The 18,562-nt window shown below is 57.0% G+C and overlaps 2 protein-coding genes and 1 pseudogene across 4 annotated transcripts; 2 read left to right on the forward strand and 1 right to left on the reverse strand.

The window, feature by feature from the left end:
- Positions 1–273: 273 nt before the first annotated feature.
- GALNT5 (polypeptide N-acetylgalactosaminyltransferase 5) lies at positions 274–9,158 on the forward strand. The gene is made up of 10 exons (XM_010714076.4): positions 274–1,991; positions 3,686–3,852; positions 4,525–4,644; positions 4,740–4,875; positions 5,415–5,534; positions 5,846–5,963; positions 6,115–6,438; positions 7,725–7,805; positions 7,916–8,068; positions 8,812–9,158. Exons 1-10 carry the CDS (start codon positions 859–861, stop codon positions 8,950–8,952), a joined length of 2,493 nt encoding a protein of 830 aa, XP_010712378.2. The 5' UTR covers positions 274–858; the 3' UTR covers positions 8,953–9,158.
- A 144-nt stretch (positions 9,159–9,302) lies between these two features.
- LOC146544029 (uncharacterized) lies at positions 9,303–10,949 on the forward strand (annotated as a pseudogene).
- A 69-nt stretch (positions 10,950–11,018) lies between these two features.
- On the reverse strand, positions 11,019–18,500 carry ERMN (ermin). 3 transcript variants are annotated; one of them, XM_085228066.1, is made up of 4 exons: positions 17,207–18,500; positions 13,797–16,104; positions 13,369–13,473; positions 11,019–12,310 (listed from the first exon to the last, which is right to left on the reverse strand). In XM_085228066.1, the coding sequence occupies exons 2-4, from the start codon at positions 14,041–14,043 to the stop codon at positions 11,910–11,912; spliced, it is 753 nt and encodes a 250-aa protein (XP_085084192.1). In that variant the 5' UTR covers positions 14,044–16,104; positions 17,207–18,500; the 3' UTR covers positions 11,019–11,909. The 3 variants fall into 3 exon arrangements, with proteins under 3 accessions (XP_085084192.1, XP_085084191.1, XP_010712262.2); XM_085228065.1 differs by having other exon boundaries at positions 13,797–16,197; XM_010713960.4 differs by having other exon boundaries at positions 13,797–18,500.
- Positions 18,501–18,562: the final 62 nt, after the last annotated feature.

The following is an 18,562-nucleotide window of genomic DNA, read 5'->3' on the forward strand; positions in this document are numbered from 1 at the left end:
CCGCGCTTTGGCTTTAAGGTCATCGATGCCAGATTACGAGAGCTGCAAACTACCGACTCCAGCTTTTTCCTCTCCACCCGCACCCGCGCTCCCACTCATAGCCACGCACCACGCGGGGCCGCGTTCCTTCATCAGCCCGCGCAGCTCTGCGCGCTCCATAAGAGGCGCAGGTGGGAGCAGCGCGGCTCCCGCAGCTCCCGGTGCGCAGCGCTCGGAGCCCCGCCGGGCCGCGCCACGTCACCGCCTTTCCGCCCCGCTGCCCGCAGCACCGGCACGGCGTTCTGCGCCCCGTCCGTGCCGTCGAGTAAATGAGCCGGCGGCAGTGCGAGCTGTGCTGTGCGCCTGTCCGCGGGCAGTGCCGAGCACACGCTCTCCTGGCCGCGGAGTTAACGCTGTAGGGCGCTGCTAAGGCAGCGAGGGATCGTTGCGGCGGCACGAAGCGTAGCGACGCGTCCCGATAAAGTTCTGCGAACGCAGTCAGGCGCGGAAGGTAAGAGCCGCGCAGAGAGTTGGCCGGATAATGAGCGGCAATAGTTTCCTTCTGTGCGGAGGTGTTGGGTTACAGCGCGGGGCCGGGCGGGGTGGGGAGAGGAGAGGAGAAGGGGAACCTCGCCCCGCCGCCTCCCCCCTCCTTTTCCTTCGGGCTGCCCGCAGCGGACGGGCGAGCGGAGCGCGATGCTACGGGCCCGGGGGCCGGCGGGTGTTGGGGGGGGGCTGCCACGCAGGCAGGGAACGGCGGGCGGCCGGGGCTGCGGCTGAGGCTCCCCCCGCGCTGCGCTGAGCCGGGCAGGGAAGGGGACCGAGCCGCCCACCCCCAGGCAAGGAGGCCCGGACTCGCCCGGGGGGCTGGCGGGGAGGATGAACGGGCTGCGGAAGCTGTTCCGCGGTAGCGGCCGGGCGCTGGCGTTCGTCTTCGTGGCCTCTGTCATCTGGCTGCTCTTTGACATGGCCGCGCTCCGGCTCTCCTTCGGAGACAACGGCGCGCGGGCGGCGGCGGGACGGGGACGGCGGGAGCGGGAGCGGCCCTGGAGAGCCCCCCCGGAGCCGGAGGGCGGCAGCCGCCGGGAGCACGGGCCCCCCAAGGCCACGGCGGCGGGGCTGGCGGCGGCCGCGGGGTCTCGCGGGGGCGCGGACGGGAGGAGCGCGCCGACGACGGCAGCGGGGGAGCGGGGGCCGGGCGGGGAGCGGGGCCCCCCGGAATCGGCAGCCCCGAGCGGAGGAGCGCGCCCGGGGGGGGCGGTGGCGGCGGTGTCCGTCCCGCACAACGTGGCACCGGCGGTCAGCGCGGCCCCGGCACGGGCGGAGGACGCGGCGGCGGATCGGACCGTTCTCAGGGGCGGAGAGCCGGGGATACCGCCGGGCAGGGCGGGAGGCAGCGCTCCGTCCCGCAAAGCCCCGTCTCCTGCAAAGAGAAACGGGACGGAGGGACCCGCGCACGGTGCCCACGGCAGCCCGCATCCCGGGGGGGCCGCCCCGACGGCCCGGGCACCGCGGCACGGGGAGAGCAGAGGGGGAAAGAATGCAGCGTCTCCTCCTGAGCACTTTGTCCTTATTAGCAAAGAGGGGGTCAACGTCAGCAATCCTGCAGCCCCCAGCCTCGGCTTTGACTCTGGGGGAAACTTCACCCGGAGCCAAGAACTGCACCAAGTACCGGGGAGCAAGGGCACCTCTATCACACGCACCAACACCAGCACCGCAGCACCGCGCACCCCAGGACATGGCACCTCCAGGGCAGCAGCGGTGGGACCAGGGGTGGCCCCCGAGCTGGGTGTGCAGGAGGCAGCAGGCATCGGCACACACCGGGTCCTGGCCATGGACATCACGCTGGCACCCAGAGACCCCCAGGCACCTGGGCAGTTTGGGCATCCGGTGGCAGTCCCTGATGACAAACAAGAAGAAGCCAAAAGTCGATGGAAGGAAGGAAACTTTAATGTCTTCCTCAGCGATTTGATCCCAGTGGACCGAGCCATAGCAGACACCAGGCCTGCTGGGTAAGCCCTGCTTTGCTGCGCTGCTGGGTGAGTGATGCTGGTAACAGTGAGGCTGGGAGAACTTCCAGCATGGCTTAACTGGCTATGCCTGCTGACCAGAGAGGTGAGGGCACATAGCTCTGTGTGTATCAGGTGTATCATATCAGATGTGACACCATTCAGTGCTCTTTGGTGTCAGTGCTCGTGCATTTGGTTCCACACACTACCAGTGTGCCTGGGTAGAGGAGCCTTCCCTGCCCATGAGACTGGTGGCTGGCACCCACCTGGAGAGTAGCTGGCAATCCGGCCAAAGCCACCTGCTGTGTGCCAACACGAGGATGTGCCTTTGGCCATCACAGTGATGGAGACATCCCAGGATCACTCCTTTTCCCACTGTTATTGTCCTGCTGCCCAGCACAGGGGTTCAGCTCTGTGAGCCTGGGACCTGTGTGCAGCATGGTGATTGGAAAGCAAATAATTCACAATGGAACGAAAGGTGATGGCCGTGGTGATTGCACCACGGAGTGTTATGTTGAGTACTAGGAACAATTCCTTCTCCAAAGAGCAGTCAGGCAGTGGCACAGCTGCCCAGGGAGTGGGAGGTCGCCATCCCTGGGGGTGTCCCAGAGCTGTGGGGATGTGGCACTGAGGGATGTGGGCAGTGGGCATGGGAGGGTGGGTGGGGTTGGACGTGGGGATTCTAGAGGTCTTTTCCAGCCTTAATGGTTCTGTGGTTCTATAGCTCCCCATGAAATGTGCTGCTGGTTCTGTAAATGGCACTTTGGGCAGGTGGGAGACCTCTGGTGCACAAACCCTCCTGCCTCTGCCACAGGAGCTGTGACATGGAGTTTGTGCTGTGCCCTGTCTCTATCAATGCACATGCATTCCCATGTTGCTCCGGGAGCCATTGGAGGTCCTTGCATGGAGGAACAGGGCAGGGAAGGAGGGAGGCAGCCATGGCAGCTTCCCAGTGAGCAGAAGGTGTCACATACAGAAGCCACCTGCACACAGAGCAAGAACTGCCTGCAGCAGAACCAGAGTTGAGGGCCGAGCGCTGGGAGCTGCAGTGCAGAACAGACCTACAGGAGCACTGCCCACCTCTGGTCGATCAGGAGTCCTGCTGAGAAGGAGCCACAGCTGTCGGGTATCCGGGATAATGCCTGGCTATCCGGGTAACAACGCCTTGGCCAAACAGAGGCGGGTCCCCACGTGCCCCAGTTCCTCCCACACTATTGCTGCAGTCCCTCTAGGGCAATTTGCCCAGGATTAGGTAGGAACCCAGATTTCCTGGCCAAAACAAAGGCTGCCCCCTGTGTGGCACTGCGTGGTGGGGCTGAGCACCATGCATGTCGGGGTGGCAGTGCCAGGCTGCTGCCAGGCCATGGGCAGGAGATCTGAGGGAGCAATCTCCAAAGCAGCTCCAGCAGTGTCAGAGTATACACCTTCCTGACTTGAAGGGGACATCAGCAGAACGTCAAGTCTGCAGGCTGCTTTTCTTTAGAGGCCTGTCTAGGGGCGCAGTTTCAAAAGAATTTGACTTCTGCTTATTGTTAGTTATATAGAATTAATATGCATGCATGTATATAAAATGTATGCATTTATGTATGTATATTCTGTATAATCAGCAAAGAGAGGGAGCCCCAACTCGCAGAACGTGGTGAATTACCTTCGGCTGTGGCTCAGCAGTGACAAACCCATCGCTGCCCTCCATGCAGGTGCTTGGAGCAGCAGGTTCACGACGACCTGCCGACCACCACCATCATCATGTGCTTCGTGGATGAGGTGTGGTCCACACTGCTGCGCTCGGTGCACAGCGTGCTCAGCCGCTCCCCCCCACATCTGCTCCAGGAGCTCATCTTGGTGGATGACTTCAGCACAAAAGGTGAGTGAAGCCACTTCTGCCCTGGTTAAGCTGAGACAGCTGGAACCAGAATACCATTTGTTCTATATTATCCACTTTGAATACTAGTAAGGAATTGCATTTTCTTCTCCTGATGTGTGATGATGCACGCACGGTGACTCCACGTGTGTGGCACAGACACACAGATGGTTCCAACCTGTGCTTTGCTGTACTTTGGCTCTCTGTTGGCTTTGATTCTTCAAAATCTTAAACCGATCCAATTCTCTAAGTGGTGCTCCTCCAGGGAGACACCTGTGTCCCTGCTGCAGATGCAGACCCCTCCCAAACCACCTACAGTGAGCAAAGCAGCACAGGTGAGAGGGAAGGGACTCATGAAACATTTTAAACAACCAACAACATGTGCTCATACCGTTTCCTCCCAATGATGTCTTTTTGTTCATTGTTGGATCAGATGGCCTTTAACGGTCCCTTCCAACTCAAACGATTCTATGTGTCCATGAAAACTACATTTTGGAGTCTTTTGCCAATGGCTGTATACCCGGCTGGGGCGATGAGTTACCCCAGCTTGTGCCCCAGACCTGCAAACACCCGTGTGTCCTGGAGAACTTCCATGAGCACTCTGCCCATCACTTCTCACACCTGGAAATGGGTGCGGGATGGGTCTGTCAGCCTCGCTCTGCCCTTCTCCCTCAGACTACCTCAAGGAGAAGCTGGATGCATACATGTCGCAGTTCCCGAAGGTGAAAGTCCTGCACCTCAGAGAAAGGCACGGTCTCATTCGGGCCCGGCTGGCGGGCGCACAGATGGCCACAGGTGAGACACAGCTGGGGCATTCGGGGCTCCGCGTGGGGCTCAGCCCCATGGGGCTGCCAGCACGCGCCCAACGGTGCCACAACTCCTGCCCGTAGGCACCGTGCTGACCTTCCTGGACTCACATGTGGAGTGCAATGTGGGCTGGCTGGAGCCACTGCTGGAGCGTGTCCGCCTGCACCGTGCCAGGGTGGCCTGTCCTGTCATCGAGGTGATCAGCGACAAGGACATGAGGTAACACGGCTCAGGCCATCCTGCCGTGGCACTGGGAGAGCCCTCGCTCTGTCTGTCAGAATGCTAATAGCAAGAAGCTGTGCATCCTGAGCCATACACCAGAAATGAGCAGCACAGTCCTTGCCGCTGCTTTATCACACACACCTCTTTGCCTTTTCATGAATTTCAGGATAAGAGGTGATGGCCTCATGTTCTACCAAGGGAGGGTCAGGCTGGGTGTTAGGAGCAATTTATTTTCAAGAGGAGTGGCTGGGCAGTGGCACAGCTGCCCAGGGAGGAGGGGTCACCATCCCTGGGGGTGTCCCGGAGCCGTGGGGATGTGGCACTGAGGGATGTGGGCATGGGGGGGTGGGCTGGTGAATCCTAGAGCTCTTCTCCAACCTTGATGGTTCTGCCGTTGTAGATGAAGAGAATTCCTGATGAAATTTGTTAGAATCTTGTTTTAATTAGGTACAGACGTTCTTCTTTGTTCATTAAGGGTGACATTTCAATCAGGAATGTGACTCAGAATTCGTCATCTCCATCTCTGCCCTGTTCAGCTACATGACTGTGGATAACTTTCAGCGTGGGATTTTTACTTGGCCGATGAATTTTGGATGGAAGCAGATTCCACAAGAAGTCATTGAGAAAAACAAACTCAAGGAAACTGATATAATAAGGTACGGACAGCAAATCTGAGAGCTTTGGGAGCCCACCTGTTTGCGGTTAGCAGCTCGCTCTGTGCTGGTGGTGTGACACAGGGCATCACCTCACCAGCCATGGCAAAGCCCCAGCCACCAAATGCTGTGTTTTTAATGTTACCTTTATCAGTTGGCACCAAAAGGATGGCTCCCAGGGTCTGTGCTTTAAGTGCAAACCCACGCACCGATCCCAGGCACCTCACAGCCCTGTTTCTGGGTGACCCCTTGGTGAAGGTGAAGGTGATGGGTGCATTCTGACCGCCTGACCTGCACCCTGCCGCCTGTTGCAGGTGCCCAGTAATGGCAGGGGGCTTGTTCTCCGTTGAAAAGAAGTACTTCTTTGAGCTGGGAACGTATGACTCGGGACTGGATGTCTGGGGAGGTGAAAACATGGAGCTTTCGTTCAAGGTAGGTTGCTCCTGGCAGCCTGTCCCACATGCCTGCTGTGGGCACTCCTGCAGGCACAGCCACCAGCCCTGCCGGTCCCCTCGCCGCTTCTCTCCTGCCTCGCACAAAGCCGGAGCGCAGCGGTCCTGCCCAGACATCCTCTGCTCCTCAGGTCTGGATGTGCGGAGGAGAAATTGAGATCGTCCCGTGCTCCAGAGTCGGGCACATCTTCAGGAACGACAACCCCTACTCGTTCCCGAAGGATCGGGTGAGAACCGTGGAGAGGAACCTGGCGCGCGTGGCTGAGGTCTGGCTGGACGGCTACAAGGAGCTGTTCTATGGCCATGCGTACCACCTGCTGCAGCGGCGCGCGGAGCTGGGCGACCTGAGCCAGCAAAAGGCGCTGCGGGAGCGGCTGCGGTGCCGCAGCTTCCGCTGGTACCTGGAGAACGTGTACCCAGACCTGGCGGCTCCCCTGGTGAAGGCCGGCGGGCTGGTATGTACCCAGTGATGCTCCCTTTGAACCTCGTCTCGCTGGCTTGGGTTAGAGGCACGGGATCATCTTGGTGTGCGTGGCTCTGAGCTGCTTCCTGGCATGTGGTGGTGGGTGAGGGTCTTTAATCCATCACGACAGTCAGGATTCCGCTGTGTTTTTATGAAGTTTCTGTAAACTTCATCAAGCCTGAATTTTTATGAAGAGCTCAAAGTCACCATTTCTGAGGGGCATTTTGGCAGAAGAGCCGTGCAGTTCTGTGCCATTTCATTCCGTGCCCACCAGCAGGGCGCAGCACATCGCCGCTCTGCTCCGGAATTCCGCCAAGACGATGCGCTCAGTTCCATCAGTAAAGAGCCTGCTTTGTAAGATGAGTTACAGCAACACCAGCAGTGCAACCCAGAGGGCTCCCCGCCTGCCCCGTGTGTCTGAGTGCAGGCCCAGGAGCTCACGGCAAGCCGGGCTTAGCAGCACTAGGCTTGAGAACGTGGAAAAAATGAAATTTCTGGAAAGCATTCACTTTTTTAGGACTTCTGCTTCAACCACAGTAATAAAACCCCAGATCAAATCCAGTGCAGAGCAGTGAGGCCATACACAGGGACCTTTGTTTCAACGGAACCGCAACCTCCTCTTCTCAGTTCTGTGCCTGTGAAAATGTCCATGGTGCTGCCATGCTTTGTCCCGATTCAGGCCACCTGAATTGCTCTTTTATCTTCATTCTCAAAATTTAATAGGGCAGAAAATCTGTTTTTCAGCTAGCTCTGCAAATTCCAGCTGTGCTGAACCCTAACCAAATTTACTTGGGAGCTGTGCTCTGAACAGCCTGCTTATTCCCCAGGATTAATTTGGAAATTCCTCAGCAATTCTGAAAGAAGGAAAGGAACTGCATTTGCAAGGAAAGAAAGACAGGAGGGCCCAGCCCTGCGGGGGCTGGGATTTGGTGACAGCAACTGCAGCTGTGGCTGCTGCCATCCCTGGGTGCGCTGCTCTCAGCCACAGGCCGTGGGCAGAGCTTGGAGCTGCTTTCAGCAACCTGACCCAATGCTGTGCACTGAAAAGAGCTCATCCTGTCCTGCTACGAGCGCTTCCAGAAGGGGCTGGGTTCAGGTTTCTCCTGCTGCAGAAATGTGTAGCAGAGCCAGTGTGTGCTGACGCGCACCAAGGAGGGGGATGTGGTGGCTCTGCTTCCCCCCATTGAGTGGGCAGTGTTACTCAGTGCTGGCACAGGCACGGCCTATGCTCTTTGTGACAGCTGATGTCTCAGTGTGCGTGTTGGTGCTGTTTTCCAGCTTGTGAACGTAGCCACGGCGCGCTGCATCGCCGCACAGAACACCTCTCTGGCTCTGCAGGCGTGTGATGTTAACAACAAGGTAAGGTGCCGCACGGAGCACGCAGTGCCATTGCTGTGTGTGTCCCTGCCCCTGTGGGAGTGGCTCCCGGGGTCCTGGCAGAGGGTCCCCATCACCCATCCCTCCTGCAGGCGCAGCACTTCAACTACACGTGGCTGCGGCTGCTGCGGCACGGAGAGCTGTGCGTGGTGCCCATGGGTGCTGCACCGGGACTGCGGCCGTGTGGGGGCTGGGAGAGCGACCTGGCCTGGAGGCACAGCTCCATGGCAGCGCGCCCTGAGCTGGTGAGTGGCATCCCAACTCCCCACAGCCCCCAGTACTGAGTGCCTGGAACTCACCGTGTGTCTGGAGCGGGAGGAAGCGCCATGGCAGGGCTGTGCCCAGCAGGGCTGAGCTGTCTGCAGTGTGGTGACAGCCAGAAGCCCTGGTGGCACGCCAGGTGATGGGCAGCACTTAGGCTGGTGTTGGTATCCACTGTTGTTCCGTTCACAGTGTGGCTTTTTTTAAAGAAAAGAGTTTTGAAAAGGAAGAGAATGGGTACTTAACTTTATGACCTGTGCTGCAGTGCCTGGCCAGCCCTCTGCAGGGCTTCGCTCTGAGGAACTGGCATCCTTGGTACCACTCCTAATTTTGGACAGAAGAACAGTAGCCGTGACTTAGCACCTTGTCCTATAGCAAAGATCCCTTTCCTCTTTAGTAAAAGCAGTAATGCTTCCATGCATTATGGGGAAAGGGGCAGCATGGCACGTGCAGTGCTTTACCTTCTGATGCCACAGTGACTGTGTCACATTGGTGATGTAAGCTGCATTTACCACATACAAAAAAAAAGTCCAATTTTTGCCCAGGCAGAAATCTACGTGTCCTTTCAGGACTGTTTCCCCTCAGTTACCGCATGTGTGTGCCAAGCACTGCAGGCCAGGCACAGAACACCCCAATAGGAGCAGCCCTGGGGCAGAGCCTCTCTGGCACAGGGGCAGCGGGGGGAAAGATGTGCGGATGTGAACCCAAAGGACCACCCTCTCCACAGGCTGAGCACCTTGTGGTGCAGCACCAGCATCCACCTACCTGCCTGCTGGTGCACCCGGTGCTGCTGGCCCTGAGGCTGGGCGCATGCAGTGCCACCAACCGCTACCAGCAGTGGAGGTTTGGCAACTACCACGTGGCATGATGGAGCACTGGGCCACTGCAAGACATCCAGCAGCAGTGACAGAGCTGGGAGTTCTTTCCAAGCCGGAATTGAACCAGCCCAGAGGGAACTCGGAGTACCCTGTGTAGCACAGCTGGCTTAAGGACATTGGAAATGCGGTTTTCCTTCAACTGTGAGGCAAAAACCCACATCGTTTTCTGTGTTATTAAATGGAAATATTTTCTGAAGTCCTCTGTCCTCTCATAAGCTGACCTTCTGTAAGATCCCCAGAAGCAGCACGTGCTGACAGGAATACCTCTGGGCTCCCTGCTCTGCGTGCAGCCAGCAGGGCGCTGTGGGGTGGCTTCGACACTGCAGCTGCACATTGCTGTCCAGCATTTACAGGCTGCTGCAGACCAGCTCACACCTCTCCTCTGAGTTCAAGAGGCGCAGCATAATGTTACCCTTCACGTTGAGGATCAGTGCTGACAGCACTTGACAGCCTGCGTCTGCCAAACCATTGACTGCCCTAACAGATTTCCACAATTGGCTCCTGCTCCATATGTCTTCCTGATTTTATCTCCCCCCTTTGGTGCTGCTCGCCTGCAGTCACTATCAGAAAAATTGCACAGATGTTGTTTGTGCAGTCATGTTGTATCAGGAGCATGAATTTCATTAAATGCTGTTTGCTGACATTCAATCATTTGTCACTGAACAGTCAGAGCGTGTTCCCATGTCACAGTCACATCCCATCCCCAGCACTGTCCTTTGCATTTATCCCCCTGTGCCTGTGTCAGTGCTCGCTGCACTGCTGGTGTCTTTGACTCAGACCCCAGCACCCCTCAGGGACTGCTGGTGACGCACAGGGCAGCGTGGATCCCGGCACAGCCATATGGCTCCTAACCCAGCACAGTGACAACAGAGAGGAATTAGTTTCAGAATGAGGCTGTGCCTCCAGTCCTGACCCCCTGGAGCTGCCTCTCGTTCCCACCGTGCTGTGTGCCCTAAATGTCATAGAATTATCATGACGACTCTTAAGGTTGGAAAAGACCTCTAGAATGACCGAGTCTAACCTCAGCCCACCCCCACCATGCCCACCGACCACATCCCTCAGAGCCACATCTCCCCAGGCCTTGAACACCCCCAGAGATGGGGACTCTACCACCACCCTGGGCAGCTGTGCCGGTGCTTGACTGGCAATGAAATGTTTCCTAACACCCGACCTGTCCCTCCTCTGGCACAATGCGAGGCCATCGCCTCTCATCCTATTGCTGGTACCTGGGAGCAGAGGCCGACCCCCACCTCACCACAACCTCCTGTCGGGAGCTGTACAGAGCCATGAAGGCTCCCCTGAGCCTCTTCTCCACACTGACCCATCCCAGCTCTCTCAGCCTGTGCTCTCCATAGGACTGTGCTCAGACCCTGCACAGCTCCATTGCCCTTCTCTGGGCACGCTCCGGGACCTCAATGTCTTTCTGGTAGAGAAGGGCCCAAAACTGAACACGGCACTGAGGTGCAGCCTCACCAGAGCTGAGTACTGGCCCTGTACAGGCTGCACCACTGCTGACACAACCCGGATGATGTTGCACCTGGGCACACAGCTGGCTCGTGATCAGCAGCCATCCACAAACAGCCTCAGATCCTTTTCCTCCACACAGCCTTCCAGCCACTGCCCCACACCTGTAGTGCTGCATGGGGTTGCTGTGGCCGAAGTGCAGGACCCGGCACTTGGTCATGTTGAACTTCACCCCACTGCCCTCAGCCCAGCGATCAGCCTGTCCTGATCCTCTGCAGAGCCTTCCCACAGAGCACCTCACCTGCGCACAGCCCTGAGAATGCAAGCCTACACTGCAACATGGTGCAGGCAGGTGATAAGTGGAGACCTGCGGTGTGGGGGGGGGCTGCCCACAACGCAGCCCCTCCGGTGCCTGGGAAGGAGCAGAGGGAGCAGGCAGGTGCCAGCAGCCTGCCGGGAAGTGCTGAGCGGGGCTGGGGGAGCACCAGGCAGCGGGGAACAGACCGGCACTATGGGGCACACAACCAACCTCTGAGGTTTTTGCAAACCGAAGAGCAAATAAACAATTCTGAATGGTACAATGAGGACTGTGTTTTGTTTGTACAATACAGAATTGCCATTTATTATTTTGACGTTGCCAATAAATAATTGCCTTTCTGTGGAACAAAAAAGTCAAAGCAATACTCAGTGCTGCTGGAAATAATGTAAAACTGAGAATTAAAAAAGCAATGATGGCTGAAGGGGAGTGCTGGGGTGGGAGTCACAGTCCAACCCTGCTCAGACCGCCTCTCCTTTCCCAGAACATCCCCAGTCCTTTCTGGAATGATATCTGCTAAGCTCAGTCCCAACTCAAGACAAAGCTTTCCATAAAATAGTTTGAAAGAGACCGCATCCACAGCACTGTGGTTGTACAAGAGAGCTTTAAAATGGAGAAAGGGGAAAAGCTGCGTTCGGGTGGCAAAAAAACATTACCCCTGAAATCTGCTTTGTCTCAAAAAAAAAAAAAAAAAAATTGCATCTAAACTTAGTTTGAAAATTGAGAAGAAACATTAAGAAATGCAGCCACAATGCAAAATGGCAGCATGTGGAGAACACAGCTGTGTGCTGGGAGGCTGGACTGGACTGATCCCAGGGCTGCATGGGGCTGGGTTGGGCTGTGCTCAGTGAGGCTGGGCTGCGTGGCCCCAACCACCCCAGCAGCACGAGGACTGCAATGTGCTCAGGGCATGCTGCTGTGTGAGTGTGGGTATGAAAAATGGAGAGAAAAGAAACAGGCGAACTTGAAGTGAATTGACGTTACACCTTCAGCAAACTTCCGTCCTATGGATGCCCCACCTGCTGTCAAGGGGAAGGTAGTTGGGAAATCACATACAAAAAGGAAGCAGAGGTGGATCCGTGCTGTGTGAAGGCCGTGTCTTGGGACACAAACAAAACCAGAACCAGCGCGAGCTCTCGGGCACACTAAGAGATTCCCCACCTCGGTTTATAAGTGCATCATGGATTCAAATTCATCGATTCTTTGTTTGGTGTTTCCTTTCCTGATCTTCCTGTAGGAGATGGTGTTGTACCGGGAGTAGCTGTGCCTGGAGATGTCGTTCTTCTTCCCCAGCCCCAGATGCTCCCCAGCCCTCTCTGCCGGTGCGTTGCAAGCGGGGCTGCCGGGGGGGGACATCTCCACGCTGCCCTCCTGCTGCTGGGGGACCGCGCCGCTCCCCTTCGGCACCTCTATCACCTGCACCTCGTCCTCCTCGGTGTCCTCCTCCTCCTCCTCTTCCTCCTCCTCTTCTTCCTCCTCGGCGTCATTCCCTCGCTGCTCGGTGCTGTCCGTGGGGGTCACCGCATCCTCCCCACCAGGACTGCCTGCTGTGCTCAGCGCCCGCTGCCCTGCGGCACAGAGAAGCATGGTGAGCCCCGTCCCACCCAGTGGGTGAGATGTGACACCCCCAGGATGAGGTGTGACCCCCCCAGGCTGCACCCACCGTGCACGCACGCATTGCAGGCACAGCCCCGCATACAACAGTGCCATAGCTGCACCCCTTGGGGCTCAGACCCTCTGCCCACCCAGGGCGTGGGCAAATGCACGTCCCCACTTGGGAAGCATTTGGTATTGTTCTGCTTGGCACATCTCTGCTCCCATGTCACAACAAACACTCTATTCAGTGTCTGCCTGCAGGGTTCTGGGTAGTAATTAGACTAAATTGGTCAGATGCTAAAAAGCTGCCTGCAATTTGGAGATAAAGTGCTCGTGGCTGAGGTGAGGGGGCCGTGCAGGATCGTTTAATAGATTTTACTGTGCACTTGCAAAGCAGCACAGCTGGAGCGGGGATGGCGGTGTGGAGAGGGAAAGCCTCCATCCTGATTCATCTCAGAGCCATTCAGATGTATTTTGCTCAGGACAAATGCTCATATATTTCTTGCTTTCTTAGGGAAAGGCACACCAGTTTCTGATCACGAGGAACGGCCATATATCTCCTATATCTGCATTCACACAGCTCAGCTCTGTGACAACCACCCCAAGCTGCTCATTTGCTCCCCTCTGACGAGGAGCTCAGTATCGATGTGGCAGCTGACATATAGGAACCAGCAGCTCACGGCAGCCTGCTGGGCACGCGGGTGGGGGCAGCAACGTGGGATGGCAGCAGCCATTCCTGGAGCCAACAGCTCTCATCCCAGCCACCCCTTGTCCCCGTAAGGAGCCCAGGAGTGTCCACATGTCCACATGAATGGTCAGCACTGGGACATTACACTGGAGCCCTCATAAATCGGGGAGGAAAAGGTCTGGGTTCTGAGGACACGCAGCTATGGGCAGGAATGCATCTCTCTCCTCTGCAATGCAATGCGAGGTTTTGGCTGAATTTGGAACTGATAAAACTCTGCGTAACACTGTCTGGGAGGCTGCTTGCTGCCATGCTCAGGCTCCGGCCCACGGCACTCCGCATTACCTTCCTCCAGCTCCTGCCTGCAGGCTCCCAAGTCCTGGGGCTTAGTTGTAGCCTGGGGTTCAGCTGTTCCCTCCTGCAGCGTCGCAGTGTTCTCCTCTTGCTTTTCTTTGGGAAATACAAAGGACAAGTATTGGACTCATGGAACAGTAAGTAGCAATAATTAGGTTTTAATTGTTGCAGATTGGCAGCAGAATTTTCGAACGGAGCTAAGAAATTGCTCTTTTCTTTGGTCACATACATTCCAATCCATTCTTCATAACCACCAGCTCAGATCTGTCGCTAACAATTACTCCGAGTCTTGATACCCACAATTGCAGCTCAGGAGCTCTGAGCAGCACACATAACACATCCCGCTGTTCCTAAGGCTGCACATCAAATGGAAACTTTTCTGCCCAAATACTAAACAAAAAGACAGCACCGCACATTACCTCCGCATCGCTCCTCTCCATCGCAGTCCCCACGTGCTACATCCTCGGCCAACGAGTTCCCGCTTTCCTCCACATTTCCTTTCGCCAGCAGAGCGCCGGGCTGCACACCTGCCTCCACGCAGGGCACCGTCCCCACGGCCCCGGTGATGCCATCGGTGATGCCGTCAGCCAGCGGCAGGCCCTCCTGGGGGGCCGCAGTCCCGTTGCACGCGGGCAGGCCGGGCACCGAGGGCTCGTTCTCGCTCATGCTGAGCGCCCGGCGCCGAGCCGCGTGTGCGGGCAGCCGGCCCTGCTCAGCCCCGGCGGTGACAGCGCGGGGTTTGGCCGTGCCACCGCGGGGCCCAATCGGCGTCTCACCCCCCACGCGGGTGCCCCGGCCGCACGGTTAAATGCCCGCTGCCATTTACATAAACAAACAATATGAAGCAAGGCGGCTTTTGTGCTGGCGCACGGAGCGGGGCTCTAACGTGTCAGCCGCGGTCACACACAGAGATTTTGTCTTCCCGCACAATGGCCCTTTGTGCCTTTCCCCGCAGCGGGAGCACCGACTGTTCTCGCCTCATAATCCGCAGAGGGTGACCGCCCCGTCGCAGCCCCATAACCGGCTTAGCGCGGCCCCAGCTCTGCCCCGCGCAGCTCCGGTGCGCCGGGCCGCATCGGTACCATCGGCACGGAGCGAGGGCGCTGACATCGCATCACATCCCATGGGATGCTCAGCGGCCGCTCCGTGGACAGGCAGCTTTGGGCTGCAGAAATGCTCCCTGAAGGAATATGGAAGGGGAAGGCGTGAGATAAATGCGCGCATAGGAGCTGCCAGCCGGACCTTCCAGGCAGACGGCGTGTGAGGGCTGCGCGAGCAGCCGGCCCTTTCCTGACCACAGCTGAACCCTGCCCTGCCGACCAGAGCCAGGTTTACATAAGGATGTAATCTCCTGCTCTGAACGACTTTTTTGTATTCATACAATGCAACATTTCTGACATCTTTGGGATTTGGAAATCCTCTTGTTGAGGTCAGACCTTGATTAAAAGCAGAGCCAAAGCCCTGTGACTGTTTTAGTTCAGCCGTGAGTTTGCATCTGTAACTCAACAACTTCCAATTGCGCTGTAAGTGGGGTTGGTGGGATTGATTCATAACGTTAATCTTTTGTTGGAAAAATGAGTCCAAGAAAAACGGATGCAGATGATGGGAAACTGCTGCAGGTGCCATCAAGATGTGTGCGTCACAGGCTGCGGAGCTGAGAGGTTGTTTCTGTTCTTCTGAGCTATCGGCATAGCTGCAAACTCATCCAAAGGGCCCCTGAACGCTGCTCCTTGTTGGCCAGGTCCTGTCCCCAGAGCTTCCCTCTGGTGGCCACGGCGCTGTAGAAACCCTGAGACACAGCCTGGTGCCGTCTGTTGGTGGCACACCGTCCTCACCCACAGGCACCATTCCCAATTAGCACCTCGTGGTCATAGCACTATTTGCACGAATCTCTTCTGAACCACTTCCCGAGTGACCTTTGAAGCAGGACGTTTCCACTCCAGAAGTCCCTCCCCTCACATCTCGCAGGTAGCACTGTGAGTGCAGACAGCAGGAAGGCAAACGTCGGAGAGCCTCACTAGAGCCACAACAACTCCATCTCAGCAATACTGAGCAGCCATTCCGTGAGGTGCTCACAGGGCTCCTGTGCTCTCCACAGCTCATCGCCTGCCGCCCCATTTCTGCTCCAGTCACACAGCTCGGCTGTGGTGGGTGCTGCAGCCTTGGGTCAGGGCAAGGCAGTGCTGCTCTTGCCCTTGTTCCAGGAGCAGTGAGCCGAGGCCATCGGAGACTCCTTGACTACTGCTGCAACTTAGTGCTGCCCGGTCTGAAAGGCACAGAGGTGCACAACTGTGGATGTAATGGGGCTGTGCGGTAGGCACGAAGTTCCAGGACTGTCTCATCTGAATTGTGGCTGGAATGGAATGGTACTGACCAAAGGCAATTCCCAGCTTCGTGCAAGGTGTGCTCACTACTTGCACCCCAGGGAACTGCACTCCATAACCCCCTCAGTGCCATGAGAGCTGGCTGCCTCCAGCTGCTTTGCATTGAAGCCTCTGAACCAGTTGCACAGAACAGAAATATTGAGCGAAAGCAGAACTCACCTGGGCAGAAGCACACACACAAGGCAGAAGAAGCACAGCCGGCCCTGAAACACGGAGATCAACCACTGAAATGAGAGCTGCCTCCGAGCAGAATGGAACCAGGGGCAGGCAGAAACCCGAGGCTGAGACAGGGAGGTGCAGAAACCCCATGTATGCCCACGGCTTCCAGGGCCAGGTCTCCAGTCTGCAAGGGGAGAGCAGTTGCAGGATAACACAACTTCGAAGCCAGAATAGTTTTCCACCATAATCCCTGCAGAAGCCAGAACGCATCTCTTGGCTTTGGGGAGAAAAAAAACCAAAAAACTTCAGCTACAGAAAGCACAGCCCGAGAGAGCCAAGCACAAACCCCACCCAAGGCCAGGCAGCCCATCTGGGCCCTGAGCTGCTGGCGACAAGCAGCCCGCAGCACGGGAGGGGCTGGGGGGCTCTGGGGTCCCTTCCGAGCCAACCGGTGGGCACGGCACAGCTCCCCAGGGCAGTGGGCACAGCCCAGCGCTGCCGGGGCTCAGGGAGCGTTGGGACACCGCTCTCAGCCATAGGGTTTCGGTTTGCAGTGGTCCTATGTGGGGCCAGGGGTTGGACTCGATGGTCTCCTTGCGGGTCCCTTCCAACTCGAGATGGTCTGCGGTTCTGTGATTCCCCTCGCACAGCTCGGGCCGCCCTGAGCGCTGTCTGGTGCCGCTCGCACGGAGCAGCGCCGCTCAGAACAGCGCTCGTTCCCTCGGCTCTGCAGTTTGCCCGTGCTCCTCCCTCCCCCCCCCCCGGCCCCCAGCCCGCTGCAGAGCTCTGATCGCCCACATCCTGTTTTTGATGCGTCGTGCAGCTCCTGGCCGCCAGAACACCGCGCTGTGGTCACGCACTGTGCCGTAGCAACCAGAGCTCTCTCTCACCGCTGCAGAAACAGCATCGCCTCCCTAACAGTCTTTTTAAGGCTTTCTTAGGCCAGTTGGGTGCACGGACACGCTGGGTTCCTCCACACTACCAGCAGGCACGCATCAGCTAGCACAGTGAGTTACACTCCCACACCAGGAGTTATTGCTCGTGACCATAAACCTGCATTAATTCCCACCAAGATGCAGCCCCAGGAGCAAAGCTCACATCACATTTTGAACACCTTTCATGCAAAAGGAGGAGCAGGATGGGCAGCAATGCAACTGCCCTGCCCAGAGCCCGCAGCCTGCACCAAGGAGCGTGTGATGGCAATGCAAAGCGTGTTTCTGGGGAGCCGTGGGGGCAGAGATGCCCATTTTCTGGAAGCCCAGAAAATAAACCATATATTTACTTACAAGTGAAAATGATGGTACCTCAGGAATTCCCAGTCTGTTTCCTCATAACATTATGCACCAAGGAGGGCTCTTAGCCCATTCGCAATCTGTGTATTTCTGGTGTTTAATCTGGATACTGAGATGGACTTGGAAGGTACTTTGAAGGTATGGCTTCCCCAGGCATCATTTAGTACGGATAAGCAAACAAATTAGCCAAGTCAGATGTCTTTCCACCAATAAATCAGGCATGTCACTTGGCAGGAGGTACAAAATGGGAATACGTGCGCTGCACAAGCGTGACTGAGTGTAATGTCCCCTTTTAAATGTAGGATCTCTTCTGGGCATTAAATCGACTGGATTGCCTGGCCACGGCGCCCATGGCTGCTGTCGCTCTCACTCGGACAGCTCAATGTCTGCCATCAGCGTCCACTTGGGAGTGACCTCTACTTCTCCTTATTCTTTCAAACACCTCTGTTTGCAAAGGGAAGCTGCGCCTCAGGACAGCAAACCATGGGTTGAAACCTCTGTGTCTACAAAGGAGCTCCAATGAGGACAGCCATGGGGAGCCCTGGCCAGGGGTTGGTTGCACTACAGCACGGCCATCCCCGCTCATCCTCGTGGTGAACACCTGCCTCTGCACCGTGCAGAGCTAAGAGCTCAGTGAGCCTGAGTGGTGCGGTCAGACCATGGCATGCTGATGAGCATTTTCTCCAACCTGCTGAAATTCCAGTAAGCCAATCTGACCACAACAACCTCAAGAGGTGATGGTGATGATACCTAGCGCAGAAATGACCTGTCACTGGGCTGACGCAGCACAAAAAATACTCTTCTAGCAAGCCTGGTAGGAATGGCACAAAAAAGTCCCATGGCTTCAGCAGGGCCCAAATTGCCACACTGCTAGGCTGTATCACAACATGGGGCACAGAGCACCACACTGCTACGGTCCCCACTCCACTGGGATTCTCTCTTCAGTATCTCAGCATTGCCACCAGCCTGTTTTCCTCCCTCCCAAACTCACAGATGATAGAATCACGGAATGGGTTATGTTGGAAGGGACCTCTGCCCAGCACTGCTGCTGCTCTCCAGCACACTCGCCCTGCACTCACCGCCACGCACCCCACCGCAGCACATCCCTCCTGTATCAGCACCGACACCTTATGTCCTGCATAAGCCAGCAGCACAGCAGCTCTCCTCCATCACCAGCGTGCAGTTCTGCAGCACAGGCTGGGCGCGGGGCTCTGCTGCATGACCCAGGACGTTTGTGCTGCACATCCCCTGCAGTAAGGGAGGCTTGGCTGAGCACTGTCTGTCCCAGCATCACCTCTGGGACCTACCCCTGCACGAGGTCTGGGCTCTGCCCTGCTCCTGGTCACCGGC

This window comes from Meleagris gallopavo, chromosome 7 (genome assembly GCF_905368555.1).
Source record: "Meleagris gallopavo chromosome 7, MGAL_WU_HG_1.1, whole genome shotgun sequence".
NCBI classification, from domain to species: domain Eukaryota; kingdom Metazoa; phylum Chordata; class Aves; order Galliformes; family Phasianidae; genus Meleagris; species Meleagris gallopavo.

Coding starts and splice junctions, on each gene's coding strand:
- GALNT5 (XM_010714076.4), top strand. CDS start 859: ATGAACGGGCTGCGGAAGCTGTTCCGCGGTAGCGGCCGGGCGCTGGCG. Junction 4,645..4,739: donor GGGCGCACAGATGGCCACAG/GTGAGACACAGC, acceptor TCCTGCCCGTAG/GCACCGTGCTGACCTTCCTG. Junction 6,439..7,724: donor TGGTGAAGGCCGGCGGGCTG/GTATGTACCCAG, acceptor GCTGTTTTCCAG/CTTGTGAACGTAGCCACGGC.
- ERMN (XM_085228066.1), bottom strand. CDS start 14,043: ATGAGCGAGAACGAGCCCTCGGTGCCCGGCCTGCCCGCGTGCAACGGG. Junction 13,474..13,796: donor TGGAGAGGAGCGATGCGGAG/GTAATGTGCGGT, acceptor TATTTCCCAAAG/AAAAGCAAGAGGAGAACACT. Junction 12,311..13,368: donor CAGGCAGGAGCTGGAGGAAG/GTAATGCGGAGT, acceptor TCTGTGCCGCAG/GGCAGCGGGCGCTGAGCACA.